At 39.0% G+C, this 25,652-nt stretch overlaps 1 protein-coding gene across 1 annotated transcript in view; it reads left to right on the forward strand.

Annotated features, from left to right (window-relative positions):
• Positions 1-25,652, forward strand: part of FBXL17 (F-box and leucine rich repeat protein 17) — a 146,803-nt gene that overhangs the window by 82,492 nt on the left and 38,659 nt on the right. The window contains exon 7 of the mRNA XM_081213702.1: positions 9,640-9,716. Coding sequence (XP_081069828.1) covers positions 9,640-9,716 — 77 coding nt within the window. The remainder of the gene's footprint in view (positions 1-9,639; positions 9,717-25,652) is intronic.

Here is a 25,652-nt window from a genome sequence, read left to right on the forward strand (position 1 = left end):
AGTCTTAGGTGTGTGGAATTGTGTAGGGACAAATGATATGTGTGGATGACTGATTACTGTTTTCTGCAGCAAATCAATGGGACTAAGTTGTTGAGAAGATACTTTCAGATTTTCCAAAGGGAAGATTAGAATGCACTAAACTTAAGGATTGCTGGTAAATGTTTGGTAGAGAAATCAACAGATAGAAAATAAATAAATTATGTATATATCATTCTACAGTTTGAAAAATGGGGGTTCTAAATGACTTTAGTGTTCAAAATTTGCCTTTGTTAAGTGGATTGTGAGCTTATTAATTGTACTAGATTTTTAGTTTTAATTAGAGCCGTTCTTCTGAGACTAAACCTTTTTACCATTAGGCTTTTTGAACCCTGTGAGATAAAAAGAAAGAGTTATTTTGGAACATTATTTACATGATTTTAATTAATGATTATAATCTCAGTGGTCACTTTTTGCAAAAGAGCATTTAATCCTTTAACCAGTTTTCATGATTTGCATTTTTCACAAACACTTGGGCCCTGCAATGTTATCTTTATCCCCCCCTTTAAAAAACAAAAAACCCACATAATTTTATTTTGTTCCCTCTTCAAACAACATTTCCTACCACAACACCTGTTTTTCATGCAGACTGAGCCGATAGGTAAAGAAGCAAAGTTTGCTTCCTTTTGCCAAGATAGAACATAGCTCCTGGCAAGGTTATGTTTGAAAACAGTTTTTCATGCAGGGATCGTATACAAGCAGTGTTGCTGTTGCCAAGATCCTCTGACTAATGAAGGGCTGGAACGATAGTGTATTCTTCTTCTTTGCTTGCGGCATGAACATGTAGCATTTCTTCTGAGGAAAGGCATTCTGGTGTTTCAAACAAAGCAGGAAGTTTAACCTTCTCAGAAGAAGGTCAATGTTTTTACTGATAGTGGGGTGGGGAGAGCAACTTTATAAACAACATAAAAGATAAATTTTCTGCTTTGCAATAAGAGACACAAACAATGAATTTTCAGGATTTTTTTTCAGTGAAGATCAGCAGGAAAGTGAGTATGTTTATCAACTTCTTTACCTCTCAGCGCCACATTTTGCTTAAAGAGAGCTGTATTAACGACTTCAAGAACCTCCTGCTGTCTGCGCACTGGCAATTTGAATTGTGAAGTACAAAGACATGATAACCCTTTAAATATCCTTTTTGTGGTCAGTGCACCTGAGAGCATTTGCAATTCGTTCTTTTCAAAATTATAATGTGAGGCATTTCACATTGGGAAGTACATACTTAGCTGTAGTTTGTAATATGCCAGATTGGGATTATGTTGAGAATAAGTGGCCTGTTGGGAATTGTGCAAATATTTTAGTAAACAATAAAATGGAGGCAATCTAGTTTACAGACTGAAGGCTGGACTGGATGAACTTTGAAGTCCCTTCGAACTCCCTTCATGTTTCTATGAAGCAGTTACAGACAGCAGTGATGGAAAGCAGTAGAGAAACTTTGCAGTAAAATGAGAAATGTTTATGAATTATAACTATAGCACCGATGAGGAAACTCTTTTAATCTTTTTGGGATAAACCAGCAACTAACTTGCTGTGATACCAACTGAATGGCCAGTGTAGCAGATTTCCTGTCCCGGGGTCCTGACTACAGCTGCTACATCTTCCCAGATGTCAAAATGATGGTTCATGTGGGCTTTGAAGGCAGCATTGCTCTCAGTCCTCAGCTCAAAGTATATTGCTGTCCACAGAACAGCTTACTGTGACCCCTCTACATTTTCTAATTAACCCTTGCATTTAGAACCTGTCTGCAAGGTATCCGGTTAGCATGTTTCTATGTGTCCTATTCTAGAGATATTCACAGGCAGATTGGGGCACCAAAGGACCTGAACACAACAGCAATTTTATAAGGTAACTGTTAACTTCCTAATTATTTGCGAACACAATCTTTAAATGCAGTGGTATAAAATGAGAACACATTCTCAATCCCAATATTCCAAAGATATACAAAGGAGATTGACACTGTGCTGCTTATACACAACATGAGAAAATGCTGTGTAATGCAGAAAAGCCATTCCTAAATGTCTGCAACCCTATTTTGCTTTGTTAATTGGCTTTATGCTCTAGGGGGCATTAACGCTGAAGTGAACAATATATATGTAGCACATTGCATTCCTTGAGCCAAGTCAATTAATCTCTCTCTACTTTTCAAAATAGTTTCTGTTTAGCAGTTGTTGTGCAAATTAGGCTCATTGTAATAAACAAGGAGGCATTTGATAATTCACAAACCCCAGTGCAATAATCTGTAAAACCTCAGTGCTTGTACACACAAAATAGCGGTAGATGCCGCTTGGCTACATTGGCCATTTAGTCTCGGAGAGTCTGTAATTATACATTTAAATTTTGCAGGCAGATTTTTGTAATAAGATTTTTGTGCTCCTAATTAGGCTCTCGCTGCTTGATATGTATAGAATTGTGGATTGTTTTAAATTACATTAATTTAAGTAATTAACCCACTCTTTTATAAGCAAAGAAACGAGATGGCAGCTCTTGCTGAGAAATGACTGATATGTCTTAATAGCAAACTTCTCAGTATTGAGGTCCAGCACCCTGATTTGATCAGTGGCTACAACTTGTGATAATATTCTGTGGCTCCACGGTCAGAGGCAATAATGCTTTCAAATACCTGTTTCTGGAAACCACAGTAGGGCAGAGGGCTCTTGTGCTGGGCTCCTGTATGCAGGTTTCCCACAGACATCTGGTTGGCTGCTATGAAAACAGGATGCTGGACTAGATGGGTTGTTGGTCTGATCTAGCAGACTCTTCTAATGTCCCCTTATGGATCCTTTAGCAGTCATGGGTGGCACTAATCTGGATCAGTATTGCAGCATGGGCCACTTCCCCCAATGCAACGATACTAATCTGCACACCTGTTCTTGTTGTTTAGTCGTGTCTGACTCTTCGTGACCCCATGGACCAGAGCACGCCAGGCACTCCTATCTTCCACTGCCTCCCACAGTATGGTCAAACTCATTTTAGTAGCGTCGAGAACACTGTCCAACCATCTCGTCCTCTGTCGTCCCCTTCTCCTTGTGCCCTCAGTCTTTCCCAGCACCAGGGTATTTTCCAGGGAGTCTTCTCTTCTCATGAGGTGGCCAAAGTATTGCAGCCTCAGCTTCAGGATCTGTCCTTCGAGTGAGCACTCAGGGCTGATTTCCCTAAGAATGGAGAGGTTTGATCTTCTTGCAGTCCATGGGACTCTCAAGAGTCTCCTCCAGCACCATAATTCAAAAGCATCAATTGTTCGGCGATCGGCCTTCTTTATGGTCCAGCTCTCAGTTCCATACATCACTACTGGGAAAACCATAGCTTTAATTATACAGACCCTAGTAATGAACAAACAAGCATCAGAAGGCCTATTATTTGCTACATATTTGCTACAATTCTCGTTTTAACTTTAGTATGTGAGTGGTTATGCTCCAGTTAGGCTTACACCTTGCCGTTTATTTTAAAAAAGGCTAACATTGAATGTGAATGTTTGTACGGACATACAGCTGTTTAGAGAAAATAAATTGCAATTGAGGGTCAGGTTCAAAAACTTCAAACGGCTCTTTACATCAGCTGTAAATGCAGACTTCTTCTTCTTTTTGGCAAACCTTCATGTTTGCATTTGAAGGCAATCAACATTGTAAAGATTTAAAAGAGTATAATACCCCCAGTAATTTCTGTACAACAATGAACTTGTTCTGTGTATGGTTGTATGACATCTGAACGGCATGTGTACATTGCTGCAAATCAATTTGCTAAGAGAAGTATCTATCTTCTGTAGTATTGGCACAGATCTTCAAAAAAACTGTAATAATATTGTAAAAGAAACCCATTCGTACTTATATTCCTAGAAATATACACTAGAGAGAGAGAAGCTTTCTCTGCTGTGATAAACTATTGACTACATGTGCTCACTGTTACTCCCCAAGGATTACTTAAATTATAACCATTGTGTCTTGTTATTGGTAACACCTTGGTCTTTTCTTTAATTGCACTTCTGGGTAGGCCAGTCACTGGTCCTTCTGTCTTAATTATTCTTGGAATGTTCTCTCTCAATCTACCAAGTATCTAAGTAATCTTTATTTCACTTTATTCCTGAACCTTTCCCCTCATGTACTATTTGAAAATTGCTGAGGGTCTGTGAGGCCCAGATAATAATTGCTCGGCTTGTTGCAACAATTGCAATGCGATGTGTTGGATATTGTATTTTTATTGGTTCTTTTATTTATATTTTATTTTATTGTATTGTATAAACACTTGGAGTATTATGTGTTTATACAATCCGTGAGCCGGATTTAGAAGGCGATTGGGCCGGATCCAGCCCCCAGGCCTTAGTTTGCCTACCCATGCTTTAAGGTGTGGGGAATTGTTTCCACTCAAAAGCTTTCCAGAAATCCCTTAAAACTTGCTAGTATTTCCTCTCCTCCTGTCCAGCCTTTTCCCTCCCAAATGTAATCTCTGTTTTTGTTTCTTTTGCTCCTCAAACCTCAGCATGTAGCTGGTACTTCAGTCATGCCCAGATGCTGTGCCTGTAAACCTTTGTATGGTAACACTGCCTGCTGAGTTCCTCAAGGACAAGTCTGAGTCTGACTAAGGTGGAGGGGGATAGCTAAAGCCGCATCCTTCGACCGGTGGTGGCAGGCAGAAGGATGGATAGCCTGGTCTGTGGGGTTGTGCCCCTTGACCTTACTGGATTGGCTTCACTGAACATATATCCAGCTTTAGAACAAAGTTGGTAATCATCATGTAGCTTTCTGTAATCTATTGTACATACATTCAGCTATTTTACAGAGAAATATCTATAACTGCAGGACTATAGTGAACCTGGCAAAGTACCGTATTTTTCCGTGTATAACACGCCACCATGTAAAAGATGCCCTCTACTTTTGGGGACTCCAATTTAAGAAAATGGGGGGAGATGGCCCAGAGTTTTTTGGAGGGGGATGCCGAAAATCACTCACCCAACTGACAAACACTGCCAATCGCATGCATCACAGAATAAAACATTATTTTAGAGTAGAAAAACCTCATCTTATACACGGAAAAGTACGGTAAATATAGCTTTTCCAAGGCTGTTTTAGAGGTCTGATAAAGCACGACATATGAAGCGTATGGTTGGGACGGTTTAGGTAAAAGTACGAATCAGTAAAATAATCCCGATTTGTAAGAAAGAAAGGAGTTACAACGTCTAACCTTTACCTCATTTGTTAAATTCTACTCACCCCTACTGGTTTAGGACTAGAATTTGTTTAGAATGGTTTATTTTGGATAACAGTTGGTGCCTCTGATTTGAAATTAAGTTTGTCTAATGATAGTAAAGAGGTGGTAATATTGACATTCCAAAGCACCATGCCAGAATATACAAAAAATAAAAGGAAATACACAAAACAATAAACATAGGCATTGGGATATCTGCATGTCACCTTAGTGTAAAACAAAATCTATACCACTAGAAAACAAGCCAGACCCTCTTGTTGTGACAACCTGGGTTTGTCTCCAGTGTTTGTACAGACAACCAAGGTTTATTCTACTACAGTAAGAGTGGGAGAAGAGTGCTGTGAGAATCTTTGAGCATCACCCACCTGCTTGCTGCTCGGTCACATAAAACCATGGTTTGTTTTTAAATATAGTTTAATGTGGTTTGCGAACCAGGCCAATAAATTACATTTCTTCGCTAATAGGTTCAGAATATTCATTTTATGTTCACAAATAAGAACCCAATTCTGTGCTCAGCACTGCATTGGCACATTATGATAAGAACCTGGACACTGGCCCACAAATGGATTATATATGTACATTTCACCCCTTAATTTCAGACAGCCAAACCCTAGAAATCCCAGGCACACTGGGGTTCAGACCCACCATGTGGCCCAGTTAGACATTTGTCCTTTGTGAAAACTGCTTAGGTGGCTTAAAGCTATTGAAAAAGCCTCCTAGTTAGTGGCTGTAAGCCCGGAATTGTGGAGAAAGTGGGCATTTACCTGGGAGCTGCTAAAATTACTCATGATTAGTCATAAACTGTGCCTTGAAGGTATGCAGCTCTTGGGCTGTGTAGCAATCTTGCTTCTGGGCTTCCCGAGGGAAGAACCTAGGCGCAAGACAGCAACTTTTCACATTTAATCTTATATATTATTCAGCCAACAAAAGTAAATATATCCAAGCCTTGTCTTTATTTTGTGGCTCACTAAGAGAGTTGAACATTTTTTTAACACTATGGCGGCTTTTGTTGCAGATACTCGTTCTCTCCCTCCCTCCCATCCCATTATTATTTTTTCTGATAAACAGCTCAACTTACCTGTCCCCTTCTGGCTGTCATTGTGTTTCTTAGTTGTATATGAATCAAAGTAGTAAGCTGATTTTTAAAATATGCTCCTTCGTCTACATTTTATAACTGCATCTCACAGAAATTCTACATGCATATCTAATTAAATAATTTATTTCAGGTGCCTTATATCTTTCTATGGAGATTGACACTTAGGATATTTGTTCATATGATGTTTCTCACATTTTCTTTCTTCATATAAGAAGCAATATCAGTTTCTATTTAAACATTTATTTGCTAGTAGTGAATGTGTGCCCTCAAAGTATTTACTGCTAGTGTATCTCTTTTCTGCAATCCTGGTTTATGCATCTTGCCTGCTTTCTATTAACTCCCAGCCAGGAGAGTCGTTTTTTGCATCTAGATGAGAAGACAGAAGCATTTCCACACTTGCTGAATTCTCTCTGGTGCCTGTTCAAGGCTAAGTCCTTTGCCAGTGCAAATTACTTATAATACAACAGTTTGAGAGAGAGAGAAATCAAAATTTATCCAACCAAGGATAGCACTTTGTTACTTTTTATCAAGCTCAAACAGACAGCATTAATCCCTGGAATTATAGTCTACTATGAGAAGTCTACCTATTCTGCAGTCTTCTGAGGATAGAAAAATAAGAGATAAAGGGGCCAAAATGGTAAAGATCCTTAATGCTGATCTAACTAGCTTATTCTGGCAGCTATGCAGAAAATCCTATGCCTGGATTTATTTATTTCAATTTCCCTTTTTATATTGCTTACAGCAACTTTCACCATCTATGGCAGGTGAAAGTGTGTTTCATAAATACAGTGGTACCTCTGGTTGCGGACCCAGTCCGTTCCAGGGTGCCATTCTCACCCCGAAAACTCAGTAACCAGAGCGGCGCGATAGAGCACTTCTGCGCATGCGCGAACCGCGCAGAACACTTCTGCGCGCATGGCAAAACACTTCCGGGTTTGCCACATTCTTAACCCGAAAAAATGCAACATGAAGCGTTCGCAAGAAGAGGTATGACTGTAATGAAGAATCTGTAATGAAGAATCTTGCGGGACTATAAAAACTAGTGCACATATTAAGTTACAAACTTTTCTGCTTCGTCCTTTACAGTCCAGAAGCTCCTATCTTGTTCACCGTGGACTCATAGGAAGGTGACAGCTGTAATCTTACTAGTGGGCTGCCAACTTTCAGAGATGTTGGGTTTCTATTTAGAACGGGTACGTTTTAGGGCCTTTCCCTGGGACACCCCAAGTAAAGCTTACAACCTCAGTAAAAATGAGAGATGGGTGAATTTCCGGAAGTGCTCTTTCGATTAACGGTTAATAGAATGAAGTTTGTATAAGGGGGGAACATTTTACTAGCTCATCTTTGTAGTTAGATGTTGTTCTCAGTGAATTTTCATGCTTCCTTGTTTGCATTTTAAATGAGTTTTTTTCTGTTTAGAAAAAATATTTACCTTGTTCAAATGTAACGTTCAGGTGGCATGTGCATTCTGATACTCATTCCAAATCTCATCAGGCTGTGGCTCTGATGGTGTCATTTCCTTTCATACCAAGGTGATCGAAATGCAGTTCTTTAAAGTGAAATGTCCTAAACCAGTGTCTGGCAGCTCCTATTAACTGAAGTGCATCACAAACAGTAACAAGGTCTCTGAGGACCACTTTCCTTACAAGCTGTGTAGTCATATTTCCTCATTAGCTCGTTTCAATTGTCACTAATGCCATGTCCCAGGCTTTTGCAAAGTTGACCAAAAAACCCCATAAAAACTATATGCATGTAGAACAGACAATTATTTTCTGTAATTCAAGATCCTTTTGAATCCATTTGATAGCTTGTGGCTTACACAGTTTAATTAGTTAACATTCACCCAGATTCAAGTCTGAATATAAGGAAGAAACATCTTGGGGAAAATGCACAAATTGTAATGCACAATAGACAGCATCAACCTTTGATTTTAAAATATTTATTTTAGCATTTAAATTGTTGTGCTCAGTGCATAAAAAAACAGGAAGGCATGAATATAATCGAATTGCTAAAGTGTTCAAATGCACCAAAGTGGAAGTGGTGTTCTTAAATGTTTACCGCTACATTATGGCAGGAGAAGAATGAGCGTGTGTGATATTCTTTCTATACTTTATTGCTCTGCTACATAGTGGCATTCAATGCTTTGCATTTGAGGCGTGTTGCAGTCCCATGCAATGTAATAGTTAGCTTGTAAGTATGCACGGTACTATATTTCTGAGACTTGATAACTGTGCTGATCAGGGTGAAAGGCAGTGTTGTGCAGAACTGGAAATAGGGTTCTTGTTCTTACATTTAATGTTACAAATTTTAGTAACTCTATGTATATATGTTTTGATATGAGGACATCTTTTGGTTTACAGCTTTGGGAGCAGTATTTCCTCTTCTATATGTGCCAGTTGGCTTGTAAAAAAGTTCAAACCACTCTCACTTGTGTGGTTTTCAAGATAGAAACATGGAAACTTTGTGGAGAATTTGGAATAGGTGCAATACGTGATTGTTACATGTTGCAGCTGTTGAATTATAAGCTGAGCACCTTGTTAATAAATTCATAGTGTTTCTTCTGAAACAAGCAAACATTGGCATTTCTAAAATGTATAACATAAAGGAAATAGTTCACACAATGGAATTTTGATTGTGTTTACTCCTATGTTTTTGTTTTTATAAGTTTCAAGAAAAGTCTACAAAATGTAATAATAATAAACACAATTCTATAATTCTCTTACAAACTAACAAACACTTTGGAACTCAAATCTCCATTCTAATTAATGCATGTTTCTGTAGCTAAACATTTATGCTCAAGTAGTGGGTGATGTTTGCTGACGTCTGTAATAATCACTTTGGACATACAGCAATGAATCAAGGTACCTAATTTGTAATTATTGTGAGTAGTATCTGAAGTTCCATTAAAATTGTAAACTGCATTATAATAGTATCTCAAAGTTAGATGAAGGTTAAAATACTTTATGATTATTGTTTTTAATCTAACTCTGTTACAAATATTGTGTTACTATTCAACATTTTGTTTACAGTCTGAAATATTTGTATATTTCAAAATTAAGAACACAGGACTGAATGATGCAAGTCCTTTATGTTGTCAAAATTTCTGTTTTCTATCTTGCTGAAATGATCAGAATCTCTCGGACTGAAAAGTAAGGCTGTAATGTATTCTGAAATAGCCTCATATACACACACAACAAATTAAAAGTTTGATTTCTCAATTAGTAATTTACATTCTAAAAATATGGTAGTCATTGGTCTCTCATTACTGTATGTAAGCATTCATTAATCGAGATCTCTATGTATTCCAGATGTGTAGAAGTCATTGCTAAAGAAGGGCAGAACTTGAAAGAACTTTATTTGGTGTCCTGTAAGATCACAGACTATGGTATGTAATATTCATTTTTAAAACACATTTATGCCATCAAGAAGAGTTAATTGTAGTTGATATTTTTAGATTTCTCCGTTCTGAAAAGTTTGAAGAAATGTTCATTATAAATATGTAGCTTCAAAACTTATTTGTAAGCAATTGCAACATAATCTATTGGTCACAGTCACTGCCCACTATGGTGCGATGTATTGCATTTTTATTAAAATGATCAACTATCTTAATGATAATAATACATGCACATTTTATGCAAATTGGTATCCTCTTTTCTCTTTTTTTTGAGATTTAGTTTCTCTTTCAGGCAATGTGTAAGTTGCCACTGTATTTGTTGTGAGCTTCCAGGCAACCGGTGGTTTTAAACTACAAGCCTGCCTTTGCTTTCATCTGTGAGTCCCCATATGTTGTTAAACTACAACTCCCATCACCCCCAGCTAGCAAGGCCAGAGCTCAGGGATGATAGGAGTTGTAGTCCAACAACATCTAGGGACCCACGGGTTGAGAACCGCTAAGCACTTCCATATCTAGTTGCAGTGGCTTCCAGTGATCGAACAATAAAAATAACTGGCTTTTCAATAGAGCATTGTGCTAAATCATAGCTCAGCTTTCTTAATTAGGATTTGGTGTAATGTCTCAATTAATTCATTGTTCAACTAAACACATCTTTGACATATTTAAGGCAGCTTCAAGCATTACATAGCAAGCTTGAAACATGGTGTGGGGCTGCTATCCAGTCATGTTATGTGTGTATTCATGTTTAAATTGAATATGACTCAGATAAGTAACACTTGGGGAGAAAAATGGGAAAAGCAGCTAAGTGGTCTAAGAGTTTGAATTTATTTTCCACGGTTTGTATAGATAGTTTTTTTGCATGGGGAGGGGGGGATTTAGAAACTTCAGAGTTTAGTGCTTTTATAAAAGAACTGTATGGGAAACAACCAAGCTAACATTTTCTGTACTTAAAAGATGAGTGTAAAGTATTAAATATGGTTTTGGATCACACAACCAACTAGGTTTAAGTTTAGTTGGATTGACTTGCACACTTTCCAGCTAAGCTCTGATTTTGGGACAGGCTGTCAAGAAGTCAAGCCGTATCTTTATTCAGATATATGCATGTTAAAAACTATAATATAAATATTGACTTCCAGAAATAATACTGTTGACCGTCCTGCAAAAGACTGAAAATAATGTAACTTTTATTTGTAAGTCTTAGGATATCTAGTATGACAGATAAAGAGTAGTCACCCAAGTCAGCCTGTAAATCACATAAATCATCCTTTAAAAAAGAAAGTTATATTAAAACTTTGTTGACAATATTCTTAACAATCACTCATGCAAAAAGAACATTTTCTACCATCTGCCAGCGCTATATGTAATTCATAACTATCAGAAATCAATTTTCTTTAAATAACTTCAAAGAATACTCCTGATGTCATGAAAATTCCAGGCAATTTTCTTTGAGAGTTGGTTTGGAATGCCACTGTGCATCTCAAAGCCCCATATAGTGAGGTAAATTACAGCAATAGCATATTTCTCAACTATAAGAATTGCAGATCTTTTGTCTTGTGGTACATTATGGAGGATTTTCAATTTGAGAAAGACAGTTAAGCTGAACTTTTAATTTATTTGATAAATGTAAAATGATGCACTGCCCCCGTTATCAGCACCTTCTTCGCCCACTAAGTAAGTATACAGGGAAATAGCAGGTTGGATGAAAGTGTGCTTTGAATGTGGTTTGTCACTATGCCCCAAACTAGAGCACCATATGCTCTTACCTATATTTTACAATCCATTGCAGAAGTCTCGTATATGCCTCCCTGTTTAAAGGCATCTATTGCCTTCATTTAAATTCCTCTAAAGTGATTTTTTGCTCTCCTCTGATCTTTTATTTTGCTTCCTGCATAGCAAACTGTGGGAAACGACATATTTGAAAACGCAACATTAAATGCTAACTTAACATTTCATCCTCTTAAAACTAAAGTGTTGTTCCCCAGGGTCCTAGAATCTATTAACAACTCTTTCATATATAAAAAAATTAAAGTATATTTTTACTACAAAAACCAAGCAGTTGCTTCATCTTGGGGTGGGATCAGTGACCTCTATTTACTTTATTGTATTTTAGTTATTAGGTTTGTATCCAACTATTCATCCAAATATAGAATACTTCAAATCTATTCAAAGGTATGATATCATCTGTTGGTGTGTGGGGTCCACTGGTCCCTGGCACTTGACATAATTACAGGCAAGTATCCAGATTTCTCCCTGCAGGAGGAGGGGTAGAAAGAGTTGAAGATGAATTCCAGAGCTGGTTGATAGTGAAGATACCAACTCACAAAAGCAACTCCTTCTGCTTGCCTATCCAATTGCTCTGTAGTCAGAGACCACAGATAAAGCACAACCTGTAAATAAAAGTTCAGGTACTTGGCAGAAGCCTCCTGGATCACATTAAAACATGTTCCCTAATTCCTGAGGAATGTCATACACCAATTGTCAACCTGGATTCCCTAACATCACCTTTAGGAACTGACCCCTAAGGAAAGACTGGGAACAGTGCTCCCCAGAGCCATCCCATGCCAAACAGTCCAGAAGACTATGGTGGTCAACAGACTGGAAGCTGCTGAGAGGTCCAGCAAACCCAACAGGGACTTACTCCCCCTGCCTAGTTTGCTATGAGATCTCTGTAAAGCCAGGTAACTTGTTTGCCACAACTGGACAGGATGTTCAGGAGCAATTATGTCAAACTTCCTGGTCGTTTCCCCATCCTAGAGACTGATAAGTGCTTTGACAGAATCATCAAGTGACAAAATAGGAAACTTCCCCAAGGCATCCAGAAAACTGTTGGGATCCATCTTACTTCTTTTTAGTAGGTCCTCTCTCCTGTGGAAGTTAGGAGTTCCTGCAATTCTCAACTCAACATATAGTAAGGCTATGAAGCATCTGCCTGGAAGTGGAAATCACTCAGTACCATCAATCTGGGAGATACCATGCCCAAGACTACCCAGCTAGCTCAATTAGGGTGACTGTTGGGCAGCAGAGTCCCCATTCTGTTGGCAGCTGTCCTCACAAACAAAAAACTTAATACTGGTAGATAGCTGAAGACGGCACCTCATCTGAAGAATGGAATTATAGTAGGTCTGAACAACTCTACTCGTCTTAGATAGCACTGAATGGAGAAACCTCACAGATATACTGATTTTGTTAAAATAATATAAATATCATAGTACTAGGAACAGCCACCTCTTTGCTAACCCCCTTCCTGCACTCCTTCCCCCACACCTCTTCCCTTTACACCTAACCCCAAAACCCCTCACTTTACACCTCACCCATCCCTTGCCTATCTCCACCCCAAGCCCCACCTCTGTTTAAAGGTGGAGGAGCTCAGAGAGGAGCTAGTCCCCTCCATTTTTAGTTTGTCACAGAGTGGCTCAATTTTTTTTTATGCCTTGCACCTGAGCAACTGCCACACCTTCCAACTTGACTTTCGGCAGTCCCTGTCACCTTCCTGCTTCCTTCCCCATCCGGCCCATTCCCGACTGGTGTGTTTGTGACCAGCACACCGAGTGCTGTTTCCTCTCGTTCAGCCAGGAGTCCCTCAGGCAGTTGCCAGCAGTAGCAGTCTGTCATGGAGGGTCATGTCATTGTGGCTCTTCCTTGTCACGCCAGTCAGCCAGCCACTTTCCCCAGCTAGGGTGCTCCAGGCTTTGGTGGGGGTGCCATCCTAGGGGCTCCGGTGGCTCTCAGGTTCTTGCCCCCTGGCCACCTGCCCTTGTTCAGTTGCGCTGGTGCTGCTTGTAAGCTCTTGGTGGCAGCTTAACCTGCCGTTGTCTCCATTGCTGCCGCTGCCTGTTAAATGCTGCTGTAGCGGTAGGGAGTCTGCCTGCTTTGTTCACGCTCCCTCCTTCCTGCTGTTCTGGCGGCATGCTGGAGTTGGTGCGGCCACGCAAATAGCAGAGCGTCACAACAACTTTACATTTTTATTTATATAGGAAAATAATAATTTTTATAATCAGATAATGCAAAATAAAAAGTAAACTTGCTTTTACAGTATGCAAATGTTGAAAACCCATTCACTAACTGATCGTCATGTCAGCTTTTCAATTAAAAATCCTTTTCCAAATGAGAAGTGCAAATTGCCTCTTTGTATGTTACGACTTGTGGCAGCAAGTCTAAGCACAAGTGCATTTGTATTTCTATTTTTCTGCCTATTGCCACTTGTGAGTCTAGTAGGCTCAGTTATTGTGATCCAGAAACCTTGCCTTTCAGGGCTAAGCAGCATCAGTGAATTGCCATTTCATCTTGCTGAACTGAAGCTGCAGAACTCAACTTAGTGCCTTTTTTTAAAAAAAAAAATCCAAAGTAATTTAAATGTATGTATTCTAGTTCTTCCATAAGTCAAGTGGAATGATTCTAGTTTTTGAAATGTCAGGGATCTTTTTGACCTAACTAAGCTAATGGCATACTTTATTTGCAATTCTCTTTCATCCAGTGCCCTATTCTTGCTTATTTATTAACTGTACATACTGAAATACATTGCATCTAATTACAAAATGCCAAGAGCTCATAAGAAATGCTTCCATAAATATGTAACCACTTGGGCCTTAGTACACAAAAAAGAGAATATTTCAAGCAGAAGATATGTGGCCAATTTCTATAATAAAGAAAATAGGTCCTGAGATTCAGCAGTGTCTTTGAGAAAATAAAGTGGCTTGAAAACTGTAAAATTACAAGAGCACAGATTTCTTTTGAAAAACTAAATATTTGTAAGACTAAACATTTCTAAAATCCTGTGTGCCTAACCTAATTAACCTGGGTAGTCTTTTCTACTTGACTATATATGTGGTTTGTCAAAGAGTAAATGGTGTAATGATCTCAGGCAGGCAAGCAAGCCCTGATAAGAACTAATGAGACTCTGGCAGTTTTATGGCATGTTTATTTACAATTTACATCCTTAGCGCAGTTCCAAGCCTGCCGCTCTTAGCTACGAGTTGGTCACTCTGAGTCTCCGTCCCTTTTGCAGCACGAAGGGTGCCAAAGTCCATCCATTCCTCTCTTGTACTTCCATTGCATTTTAACCCTTTCAGCTCTTCTGGTTTGGGGAGAAGGTGGGTGAACTCCCCCTCCCCGCTATCAAACAAAGATCCCGATAACCGCTGCCTACCTCCTGGTTGCATAGCAACCCTCTCAATGTCATCTACCTCCTTCCTTCCCTCTGCCTGTGAGCTTTCCAAGTCTGTTGCTCTATCTGAGTCTGGGAACTCTTGATGAAGGGGGGCTGAACTAACCCACTCCTGCTCTGTCTGTGGCTGCAATCCCTCACCTCTAAAGTCAGACTCTGTCTCCCTTTGTACTGGCATTCCTTCCTCTTCAGAGTCAGACTCTTCCCAGGCATTCAATTCAGCCATGTCCCTGACAAAAGGTAAGTTAGGTGTAATGTAGGGTTGCCATATTTCAAAAAGTGAAAATCCAGACACATGGACGAATCCCAGCTATGTCTGGGAAATTCCAGACATTATGACAGTCTTAGTGTAATGACAAAAGTGTAGGACTTGCACCAGAAATCAAATGCCTCTCAGTCATGAACACACTAACCTTGTGCTGAGGGTTTGGGGGATAAAATGAGATCCCTCCAGATGTGAAATTTTGAAGCTGGGGGAAAAGGCAGGGGGACAAGTTTCAATCTCTCTTCTCTCCCCGGCAGATTTTTCATAATTTTTCATGAAATTTTAAATGAAAACAATTTGAGTACTGTTTAACTATAAATAAAACCTACAAGAAGTTGGCAGAAGATAAAATATACAAGTATTGATAAAAATTAAAAACAAGTTTTGAAAAATTCAAAAAAGATTTAATCTAAAATTACAGATTAAAACACCTGCCAACTTTTACACGTCCAAGTAGATTTGCCTAAACAAAAAAAGTTTATCGCAGGTGTCAGGAAGAGTACAGTGAAGGCAACTGCTTGATGTCAATAGGCAGGGACTCAGAAAGTACAGATGCTATTGTGCTTAAAGAAGCTATTTCTTACAAATGTGGGACAGTTATGTGGCACTTGTAAAAGTGCCATTTCCGCAGATTGTTTTGTTATCAGTGAACATTTCCTACTGTTATTGTTCTGTTTTGAGTTGTAATTTTTGCTTATACTTTTATTGATTTTGAATTTGTTAGCCACCTTGTGCTCTTTAGAAAAGGCAGTGCAAAGCCATCTTATAGATAAATGAATTTCCTCTGGATGGAAGATCTGGTTTCCGTCCTGTGTAGTCTTAAATTGAGGTACTAACAGGCCACTCCCAGACCTGTTGTACTTCAGGGATGAAATAATGCCTGTAAAATCAGACCATTTGTTTGAAACAGAGGGGGAGATACTTTAAAATTAATAATACTCTAAATACAATCAGCTGTTTCACAGATGCTGGGTGTAAGTTATGATTGTGTCAGCGCCTTTTATTTATCTGGATTTTTCAGCCCTACCAGATTCCTGAAGGTTTTTGATTGTTCCATTAATGTTGTCGTTTTTGTGTTATCAGCTCTACAACTGTTTTCACTTTGTTTCATGAAGCAACACAATATTAATTTGCTCAATTTACATGAAGATTCAATAGGTTTAAATAAATATCTGTATTTTTGAAGTCTGAACTGCACAATGTGTTTCTGAGCGGTATTTTCAGCTTTATGGTTTGGTGCTTATTAGGAGTACTTTTAACAGCACATTTTAGAATACATTTTAATACATAGACACTTACAAATGTTTGCCTGTTCACTTTCTTTCATAATTGTTATTTACCTAGAAACATAGAGTAACAAATATTTCATTAATTCAAAATAAAAATGCTGAAATTTGTTCCTTCCCCATCATGCACTCACTGTTTTATCTTTACAATGTTAGTGTAGTGATCAGCTAAGCTTCATTTTACTAACTGGATGTTAATGTTGTAAATATTCAACAGCAGAATGATATTTTTATACTAAGGTACTTCTATTGGCCTTTTGTATAAGTGATCTTGCAATGCCTTATACGATTGAGTCATACTGCTTCGTAGCAGTTGGCTGCAGTAGATGGCTTTTTAGTCCCTTCCAATTCTGTAACTTCTTTTCATGTACTTGAGATAACTGGCCATGCATACTGTTATAATAGCTTAAGAATCTGGGAGCTTGAGCTAGATAATTTCATTTATTATTCAAATAAACTATTACTTCCCAAAGACAGTGTCTACCATAGCTGTACAGGTTTGGCTCTTAGCAAAGAGCAGAATCCTCATGACTGAAGGAATCCTCATTGAACAACTGAAAAAGAGACTGCTTTTCTTTACAGCTATTTTTCCTCTATGTTGTTTTTAAGATCATAAAGATTTTAGCTGCAACTGTGTGGTAGACATCTGGAGCAATACGTTCCTACATACTGGTGTTGGCATGTGAGGCCGTCATTTATAATTGTTTCCAAAGATATTGATGAGACATGATAAACATCTTAAATCTGTTAATCCTCTAGGATTAGCTGCAGCCAAGTTCGTTTTACCAAAAAGTGTGTCCTCATGAGTGAAACAACCTTAGAGTTTGAAAGGCAGACACTTCTGTGATGTTGAAAAGATCATAATTGTTTGTATCCTTTGCACTAGAGCAGTGTTTCCCAAACTTGAGTCTCCAGCTGTTTCTGAACTACAACTCCCTTCATTGCTAGCTAGCAGGATCAGTGGTCAGGGATGATGGGAATTGTAGTCCAAAAACAGCTGGAGACCCAAGTTTGGGAAACACTGCAGTAGATCATCAGTTTGAACTTCATTGGAATAATGGAATTAAGATAAATGTGAAAGCAATAAAGTTAAACTTATTTGTTTACTTGGCCCAGTTATTTCACACACTGCTTTTTGCACGCACATTTTTTTTACTGGCACTCAAATGGGCTACTTGTCTGAGCACAGTAACATGTAAACTAATTTTAATTGCAGAAACTTCTGCGATCTGTTAGATGTATATTGAGACTTTGCTTGCCGCCGCCGCTATTTGTGAACTTCCACTTCCGTATGCTACTGTTTAATGGAAGCCTAAAATAAATAAGTTGTTACAGCATCCTAGAAAACTGTTGAGTTGTATCCAGTTATGTCCCTCCTTTCACAAGAAGGGTTTTTGGTTCAGTTGAGCCTTCTGTGAACAGAGGAGAGGAAAAGCTTTCACAAACTCACCCATTCACTCTGCTGCACCCCTCCAAACCTGCACTAAGGGGTTGGTAAGGAAGTAGCACATGGGAGTACAGAAGAAGCAGAAATTCTTGAAAATCATCTCCCTTCTACTTCCATTCACTGAAACCTCTGCTGGAGCAATGAACCTTCCACGGTGGAAGGACATCATTGAAATCAAGCCTTCATTTCGCTGATAATGTAGGGACTTCTGCAGCATGGGTTTTTTTAAGACAAAAGCTCATCAGTTCTACAATAAACACTCGTTTTCTTTATAATCTTCATTGTATTGTACCTTTTTAGTTAGCTTCTGGGTGAAAATATATAAATGGTTATACTTACTTCCACAAAGACTGTACTTCTTAGTCAGGCTGATGATCAGCTTCACTTATAGTATTCAAAGCACATTTAGAGTGCATGCCTTGGGGATGGGAGGCAAGTGTCTCTTGCATTTCTAAAAGCGCTATCCTTTACATATCTATGCAAGAACAGCAGCCATTGAGTTCAGTGGAACTTATTTCTTGATAAATGTGTATAAAGCCATATCCATATACCGTATTTTTCGCCCTATAGGACGCACCGTCCCATAAGACGCACCTAGTTTTTTGGGGGGGAATAAAGGGGAAAAAATTATTTCCCCCCCAGGCGCGGGGCTGGGGCAGCCCGAGCTTCCCCCGACCCCAGCCCCCAAACAGGCAGCTCTCTGCAAGCCGTGGGAGCCCAGCGGTGGCTCCCACTGCTTGAGGAGAGATCCGCGAAGCCTGGACGCGCTGAGATCAGCGCGCGCAGGCTTCGGGATGCCAGCAACCCTCCCCAAGCAGCAGGAACGTTCCCGCTGCTTGGGGAGAGATCCACGAAGCCTGGACGCGCTAAGATCAGCGCGCGCAGGCTTCGGGATGCCGGCAACTCTCCCCAAGCAGCGGGAACGTTCCCGCTGCTTGGGGAGAGATCCGCGAAGCCTGGACGCGCTGAGATCAGTGCGCGCAGGCTTCGGGATGCCGGGAACTCTCCCCAAGCAGCGGGAACGTTCCCGCTGCTTGAGGAGAGGTCCGCGAAGCCTGGAGAGCGAGAGGGGTCGGTGCGCACCTACCGCTCTCGCTCTCCAGGCTTCAGCGAAAGCCTGCATTCGCCCCATAAGACGCACCCACATTTCCCCTTCATTTTTGGAGGGGATAAAGTGCATCTTATAGGGCGAAAAATACGGTATTTAAAATACATGAAGAAGTTGACTAGATAACTGGCCTATCCTACTAGCATATTTTGTTTTTGCTTATTATAATGAAAATAGAAATAATAATGTACAGGCAAACAACAACCAAAATTGATTGTTACATTCTATCAGCAGAATCCAAGTGTTCTGTTTCTAATGGAGTGAAAAGGCAAAATAAAAAAGTTAACATAACTGTTCGTTTTCCTTAAATATATTCACAGTACTAAAGCATCACACTGCACATCTGTGCAGTGATATAATATCCACTGTAATGGCAGTTTTGGATATCTAAAGACTAAAGTCGAGTTCTCTTTTTATTAGACAATATACTCCCTAACTTATTTTAACTCTTTCTATAATTCATTATTGAAGTACTACAACTGACACACATTGAAATGTATACCCTTAGTAGGCTACCAGCTAATTTGATTAGGAATATTATTGTTGGACTCTTAGCTCTCATCAGTAAAACTTGCTTCTTGAATTTATTGATTTACAACCATTTCTCCACAATATACAAGGGTTTCTAAGTTAATAAATTAATAAATTCAGAAAGAGGTATTTCATTATAAGGACATATACTTTTTGATTGGTATCATTTAACTTGTTGGCTGCAGGGCAGTTCCCATAAAAGCACTAGTTTAGCCCTATTCTTATCTGATAAAATCTCAGTATTCCAAGGATGCTGGCGCTGTACCAGAAGTCCTCTAATATGGAGAGGTCGTTCATGACAAGCAGAGGTTTCCTACACCTTAGCTAGGTATGTCTGTAAGCTCATCTGTTCAACTCACACCCCTCCCAACTCTCATGTGAGGCTTCAATTCTATTAATCTTGAATATCCTGAGAGTATAAGAAGCATAAACTTCTGGATACTTCTTGGTGAGCATAGAAGAGCTTCTTATTGCTATTAATTTCATCAAGAGATGAAAACAGAACATAGTGCAATAAAAAAATTGTGTATGTCTATAGTTAAGGCAAAGCAGTGCTAATTGCTGTTGGCTGCTGAAATGAAAACACATTTGACTACCTTTGTAAAGAAAAAAACGAGAACTGGTAAAGTAAGTCTATTTCATCAGTTGCCTAAACAAATAATAGTAAGAAAGCCGGTTTGCTGAGGCTGTGAATAAAGCACTGCTTCACCGAGGAGATGTGGATCTTTGCGCTTTGTGCAAAAAATGTACTGTATTGTTGCATAGAAACCATGAAAGCTATTTTCCCACTCTTCATTGGGGGGGGGGGGAGCCACTGGGCAATAGTGATAGTTTTTCCACACCGCTCTGACCCCAAGTAAGTCTCTGTGAAATCATTTTTTAGACAAAAAGGGAGAAGTGACGATGCATGCAAGGTATTGCTGCATTAGTCTTTTCCAATTAGGTGAGCTGACCTGCCGAGTGACTGATCTAGAAAGAAGAATGGTTGCAGCTTACAACACGATCCAAGCAGAACAGTCAGAACAAACTATTGTAAAACAGTTTTGCTGAATATATTAGTTAAAGAAAAGGGAGCACTAGGATAGAGGTTGCAAAATGGGGAAAGAGTCACAGAAACAAATTACATAGATGGTAAAGCTGTTGGAGGGCAATGAGGGATGGACTCTATATTCTTCAAAGAAAATAGCTTCCTGAAGTTTTGATTTAAAATCATAGCTGGGTTTATTTGCAGGCTTCTCAGAAAATACCTCTGGGACAACAGAGCAGTTCCTGATTTAAAATAAAAAATAACAATTGACAGTGGGGCAAAAACAGTTTAATAGCTGGAGAGAAATGACTTGAGCAAAAGAAATAACTTGAGCAATAAAAGCAGTTCTGTTCAGCTCCATTTCTGAATTTCACAGAGTCAACGAAGAAAATAAGTTTTAATATGGCAAATTTCATTGTGATTATATCAAGTAAGTGACTGGGAATTGTTATTGTGCTGCAAAAGGCTAGCATGGCGCTCCCTTCTGGGTTTTATTGAGGAATAGAAATTTGTAAACTCCATAGCTAGATAATTGCCACCAAAACCAAGTTAGGGATACAGTTTACATTAAAATTTGGTTGGAAGAAAAAGGTATACATTTTTGAAAATAATGTTCCTTCTGAAATGTCATTGATTGTTGAAATACCATTCCAGTTTTCCTCTCCCATTTTTCTTTATCTACCTCCTTGCCTTCCTCCAGAGTCTGCCATCCTGGGTGTGAGCTGGAAGACACCAAGGGAGTCATGGCACTCCTGTAGACAATGTAATGTGTCAAATTCAATACATCTTACAATAATGTTGTTGTTGTTTAGTTGTTTAGTCGTGTTCAACTCTTCGTGACCCCATGGACCAGAGCACGCCAGGCACTCCTTCTTACAATAATAGATTTGCATTATTTCGTTTCAGATAGCCATGTAAAACACTGGAAAACAGTGAAATCGGTAGAGCTTGTTTCTAAGTAGATAAGTTATACTTTGCACTTTTAGAAGACACCTTGGAAATTGGAATGGAGTTTAAACCTGTTTTTAGAAGGACCTAGAGCAGGAATGTGTATCCAGATGTTGATACTACAGTGCCCATCATCCCTGACCATTGATCATGCTGGCTAGGGCAAGTTGGAGATAAAGTTCAGCAGCAACAGGAAGATCACATCTTGCCCATTGAGTGTCTCATGCTTAAATCCACATTTCCCACGTGGAGTCCCAACTGAGAAAACCTGTGCTTTCCAGGGCTGATGACTGTGGTACGTTCAATCTGGGCCACTCCTCTCTGTTGCCATCTCAACATATTGGGTTTTTTTAAAAAATGTGTGGGTCATCTTACACACTTGGGGTTATTGCAGAGAAGCTGCAGAGTGTGCCCTTTCCCACACTTGAGACTAGATCAATTTATTTCCTAGTACAGAGACTCTAGTAAGCTAGGGCATCATAGGAATACAAGAAAAGAAATTACATGGTAGTCATTGAATATTATTAACGGTATCCCTTAAGGGTGTGGTTGTAATACGTAGTGAATAACTATTCACTGGTACACTTCAAAAGGAAGTTCATTCCAGTAGCAATTGATGTTAAGACTTATCTGTCTGTATGCTTGTAGGGGGCTGAGATTTTAGGCTAGCAGCTTTGGTGTGTGGATAGATGCTTGCTATAATCTCATTTCCATTCTAATTATACATTTTTATCTTCCTTAATATGAGCCTCTTTCAGTAATAAATTGAGCTCTGATAGTACTGTGTGACTTGAGGGATTTTGAGATAAACAAGCTAATAGTAGGTGCTTCTGAGTCAGCAAATCCTCAGTACAGAAATACTGAAAGGCCCTTGAGGCTCAAAATATGCTAATGTTTTAATGAGAGAAAATAGAGGCAAGTAGAGCATGCCTGTTGCATTGTGTGGTTAGGGCCCTGAGACCCAGTTGAGCACATCTGGAGTGACTTATATCAATTTTAGGATGGACAGGGCTGCAATTGCTGGAGTGGAAGGTTACAGTTAGCAGATACAATGCCAAGCATTCTCTCATTTTGAATCCAATAGAAATTCACCCTGCTTACTTAATTCTCATTGACTCCAAAACAATAGCCAAAATGCCTTTAAGATTGAGTAAATTATATTTTATCTGAACATTTAAAAAGTCTTTATCGGAGTGAAGAGCATAAACCATCTGAAGCAGAGACTACTCATGAGCAAAGAGACAGAAATGTTACTCAATTACAGAAGAATGAAGATCTTGCTGCTTTTCTAATTGGTTTGTGATATAATGGGTGAAAGCATGAGAGACCAATTTCACAAGATACTTCGAGAGTAGTTTCTAACATGTAATCAAGAAATGACAGGCTTTCAACAGAAAAGTCAGAGTAGTCTCGGAGGTAATTTTGGAATTGCTTCGCTGTCTGTACTACTTGTACTGAACATCCTCTTAAGACATTTGGCAGGATGCCATATCATCAACCTGATGCCAGGAGTATGAGGGCTAATCATCCTTATTCATAGACTGCTATGAACTTGTATCTCGTCCTTTCAAGAACTCAACTAGGTATTGCAAGAGTGAGGCACTTGCTACTAATTTGGTCAAAGTTTCTGTCATCTTGGTTCTGTTACATGCATATATTGTCAAATCTATTGAACATGGAATGCTAAATTGAAAAAGACCTAGGTAGACATACCGTATTTTTCTATGTATAAGATGAGCCCTATTTTTTTGAACCCAAAATTAAGAAATCGATAGTTTAAACATCAAACAGAACAACTTCAATATTTTATTAAATATTCCAAGCACCGGTGTGCAAGGGCAGCAGCGGAGTGTGCCCCACCCAAGTTGGGGTTTTTTTTTTTGGGGGGGGAGATAGCCCCCAAAGACCACATAAGGATTTTTGTCATAAAGAGCGAGCACCAGCTATCTAGCACAGGAAATCAAAGTATTTCAGGGACTGAATTTTTGATTGGTTTTCTTGGCACAATACAGGTGATAGGTCTAGCATGACACAGTTTGGGGCCAAAACAAAGACAACTTTCCTTGCTGCAAGATAAAACACTGTGGTCCTTTGCTGGTTAAGGAACAACTGCTTTCTCCTGGTACAACATGAATTTGATTAGAATACCTATTTTTTTTCAATTCTGATGCCACCCACACCCCGCTTGGTTGTAAAGAAAACCTCAGAGTTATTTGTTAAAAGTAACCATACATCATGTTACTTTCATGAGAAAAGTTTCTATTTACCATGGAAAACAGAATAATGATTCTTTTAGTGACGTGGGTGGCGCTGTGGGTTAAACCACAGAGCCTAGGACTTGCTGATCAGAAGGTCGGCGGTTCGAATCCCCGTGATGGGGTGAGCTCCTGTTGCTCAGCCCCTGCTCCTGTCAACCTAGCAGTTTGAAAGCACATCAAAGTGCAAGTAGATAAATAGGTACCGCTCCGGCGGGAAGGTAAACGGTGTTTCCGTGCGCTGCTCTGGTTCGCCAGAAGCGGCTTAGTCATGCTGGCCACATGACCTGGAAGCTGTACTCCGGCTCCCTCGGCCAATAAAGTGAGATGAGCACTGCAACCCCAGAGTCGGTCACGACTGGACCTAATGGTCAGGGGTCCCTTTACCTTTACCTTTACTGAAGCCATTGTTTTAGGTATCAGGAGCAGCCTGCAGGAATTGGTATTTCTCCCTTCCTGTGGCACACGTATTTCTACTGATGCTTAAGATTTATGCCCATGCCAATATTAGCCATGGTTAACTGCAATGTACTGTTATCCAAGATTTGAAAAAAAAAGGTCTGAGTGTTAAACATGGTTAAAGCTGACGCTTATTTAGATCTGGTGGAGACAGTAGGGGATTCACAATAGACAATAGAACTAGAGGAATCATGTCAGACCCTTTACCAGTTCCTGATCCTTTAGACCTGGTCCCAGAATTCAGCGGCAATACCCCAGCATATAAACATGCATTTTTAAAATGGTAAAATTCCACCTCTTGGTAGCATTTCATTCACGCTGGTGTGTGAGCTAAAGCATGGGTGAAATTAATATATTATATGTATGAGTTTGCCTCAGCTGAGAATCATTATTACCTTGTGAATATTTTTAATATTATGTATTGTTTAATTAAATACATACTCTGTAATCTGTATATTAGGTTAGGATTTTCATTGGCACATTGTACCTGTCCCAGTGATTTTGAATCCTAGGTATTAGGACTTTAAAACAGTAACCTGAACATTTAACATCTGCATTAGATATACACTGAATTTAATGGAAATGCTGACAGAATCTTAATTGTGAAGATGCTACAGGGCATCACTATTATTCATAGCCTGTTTCAAGTGGTACCTGTAGGCTGTTTGCTGATAATCTATTGCATATGACAGGAAGACAAATTGTGGCCTATTTTTTTAGCACGGCATTATAATTGGTACATGTGCTCATTAAGAATAGTTTATAGAAATGTTGTCCGCAAGGTCCATCAATTAGCCAAGTAGCACTACATTCAGTGCATATCTATTTTATCCTTTTACTTGTGGAATTTTTTAAAAAAAATATATATAGTTATATGTGTATGTTTCTGGTTTTGTATCTGTGTCTGCACATTTATACTTATAATGTTTCAGTTTTAATTTTGTTTCAAATAAGAAATGTAGCTTAGACAGATGCTTCACAAAGCCAGAGTCGTATAAAATAGTTTGTGTACTAAGCTTGTTATTTAACCAAGATCATATCCTTAACATATTTTTATCTTTGCCTTCCAACTGGGTAGTGAGTGCTGAAGATTGATTGCTGTTGTCCATCAAAGAAACAAAGCAAATTCCCATTTAGCTTTTTCATGGAGACATCTGTGCCTTTGTATTTCCCATTTAAAGATGGAAAAATGGTGATCTCTAAAATTATTTGTCTTTATATGGGTTAAAATACATCAAGTATAGGAATAAACCTCTTTACCTGGTATGTCTATTTATTTGAATTTTAAAAAATAAAATCCAGGAATGAATTATAATAAATATGCAGAAATGTGTACATTCTCATTAATCCAAATATTGGCTTTTCTTGTCCATGCATTAAACTCTAGAGTCACAAACCTCCTATGTCTTCCAAATTTAAGTAAGGATCGTTTCCTAT

This window comes from Podarcis bocagei (assembly GCF_964188305.1).
Source record: "Podarcis bocagei genome assembly, chromosome: 11".
NCBI classification, from domain to species: domain Eukaryota; kingdom Metazoa; phylum Chordata; class Lepidosauria; order Squamata; family Lacertidae; genus Podarcis; species Podarcis bocagei.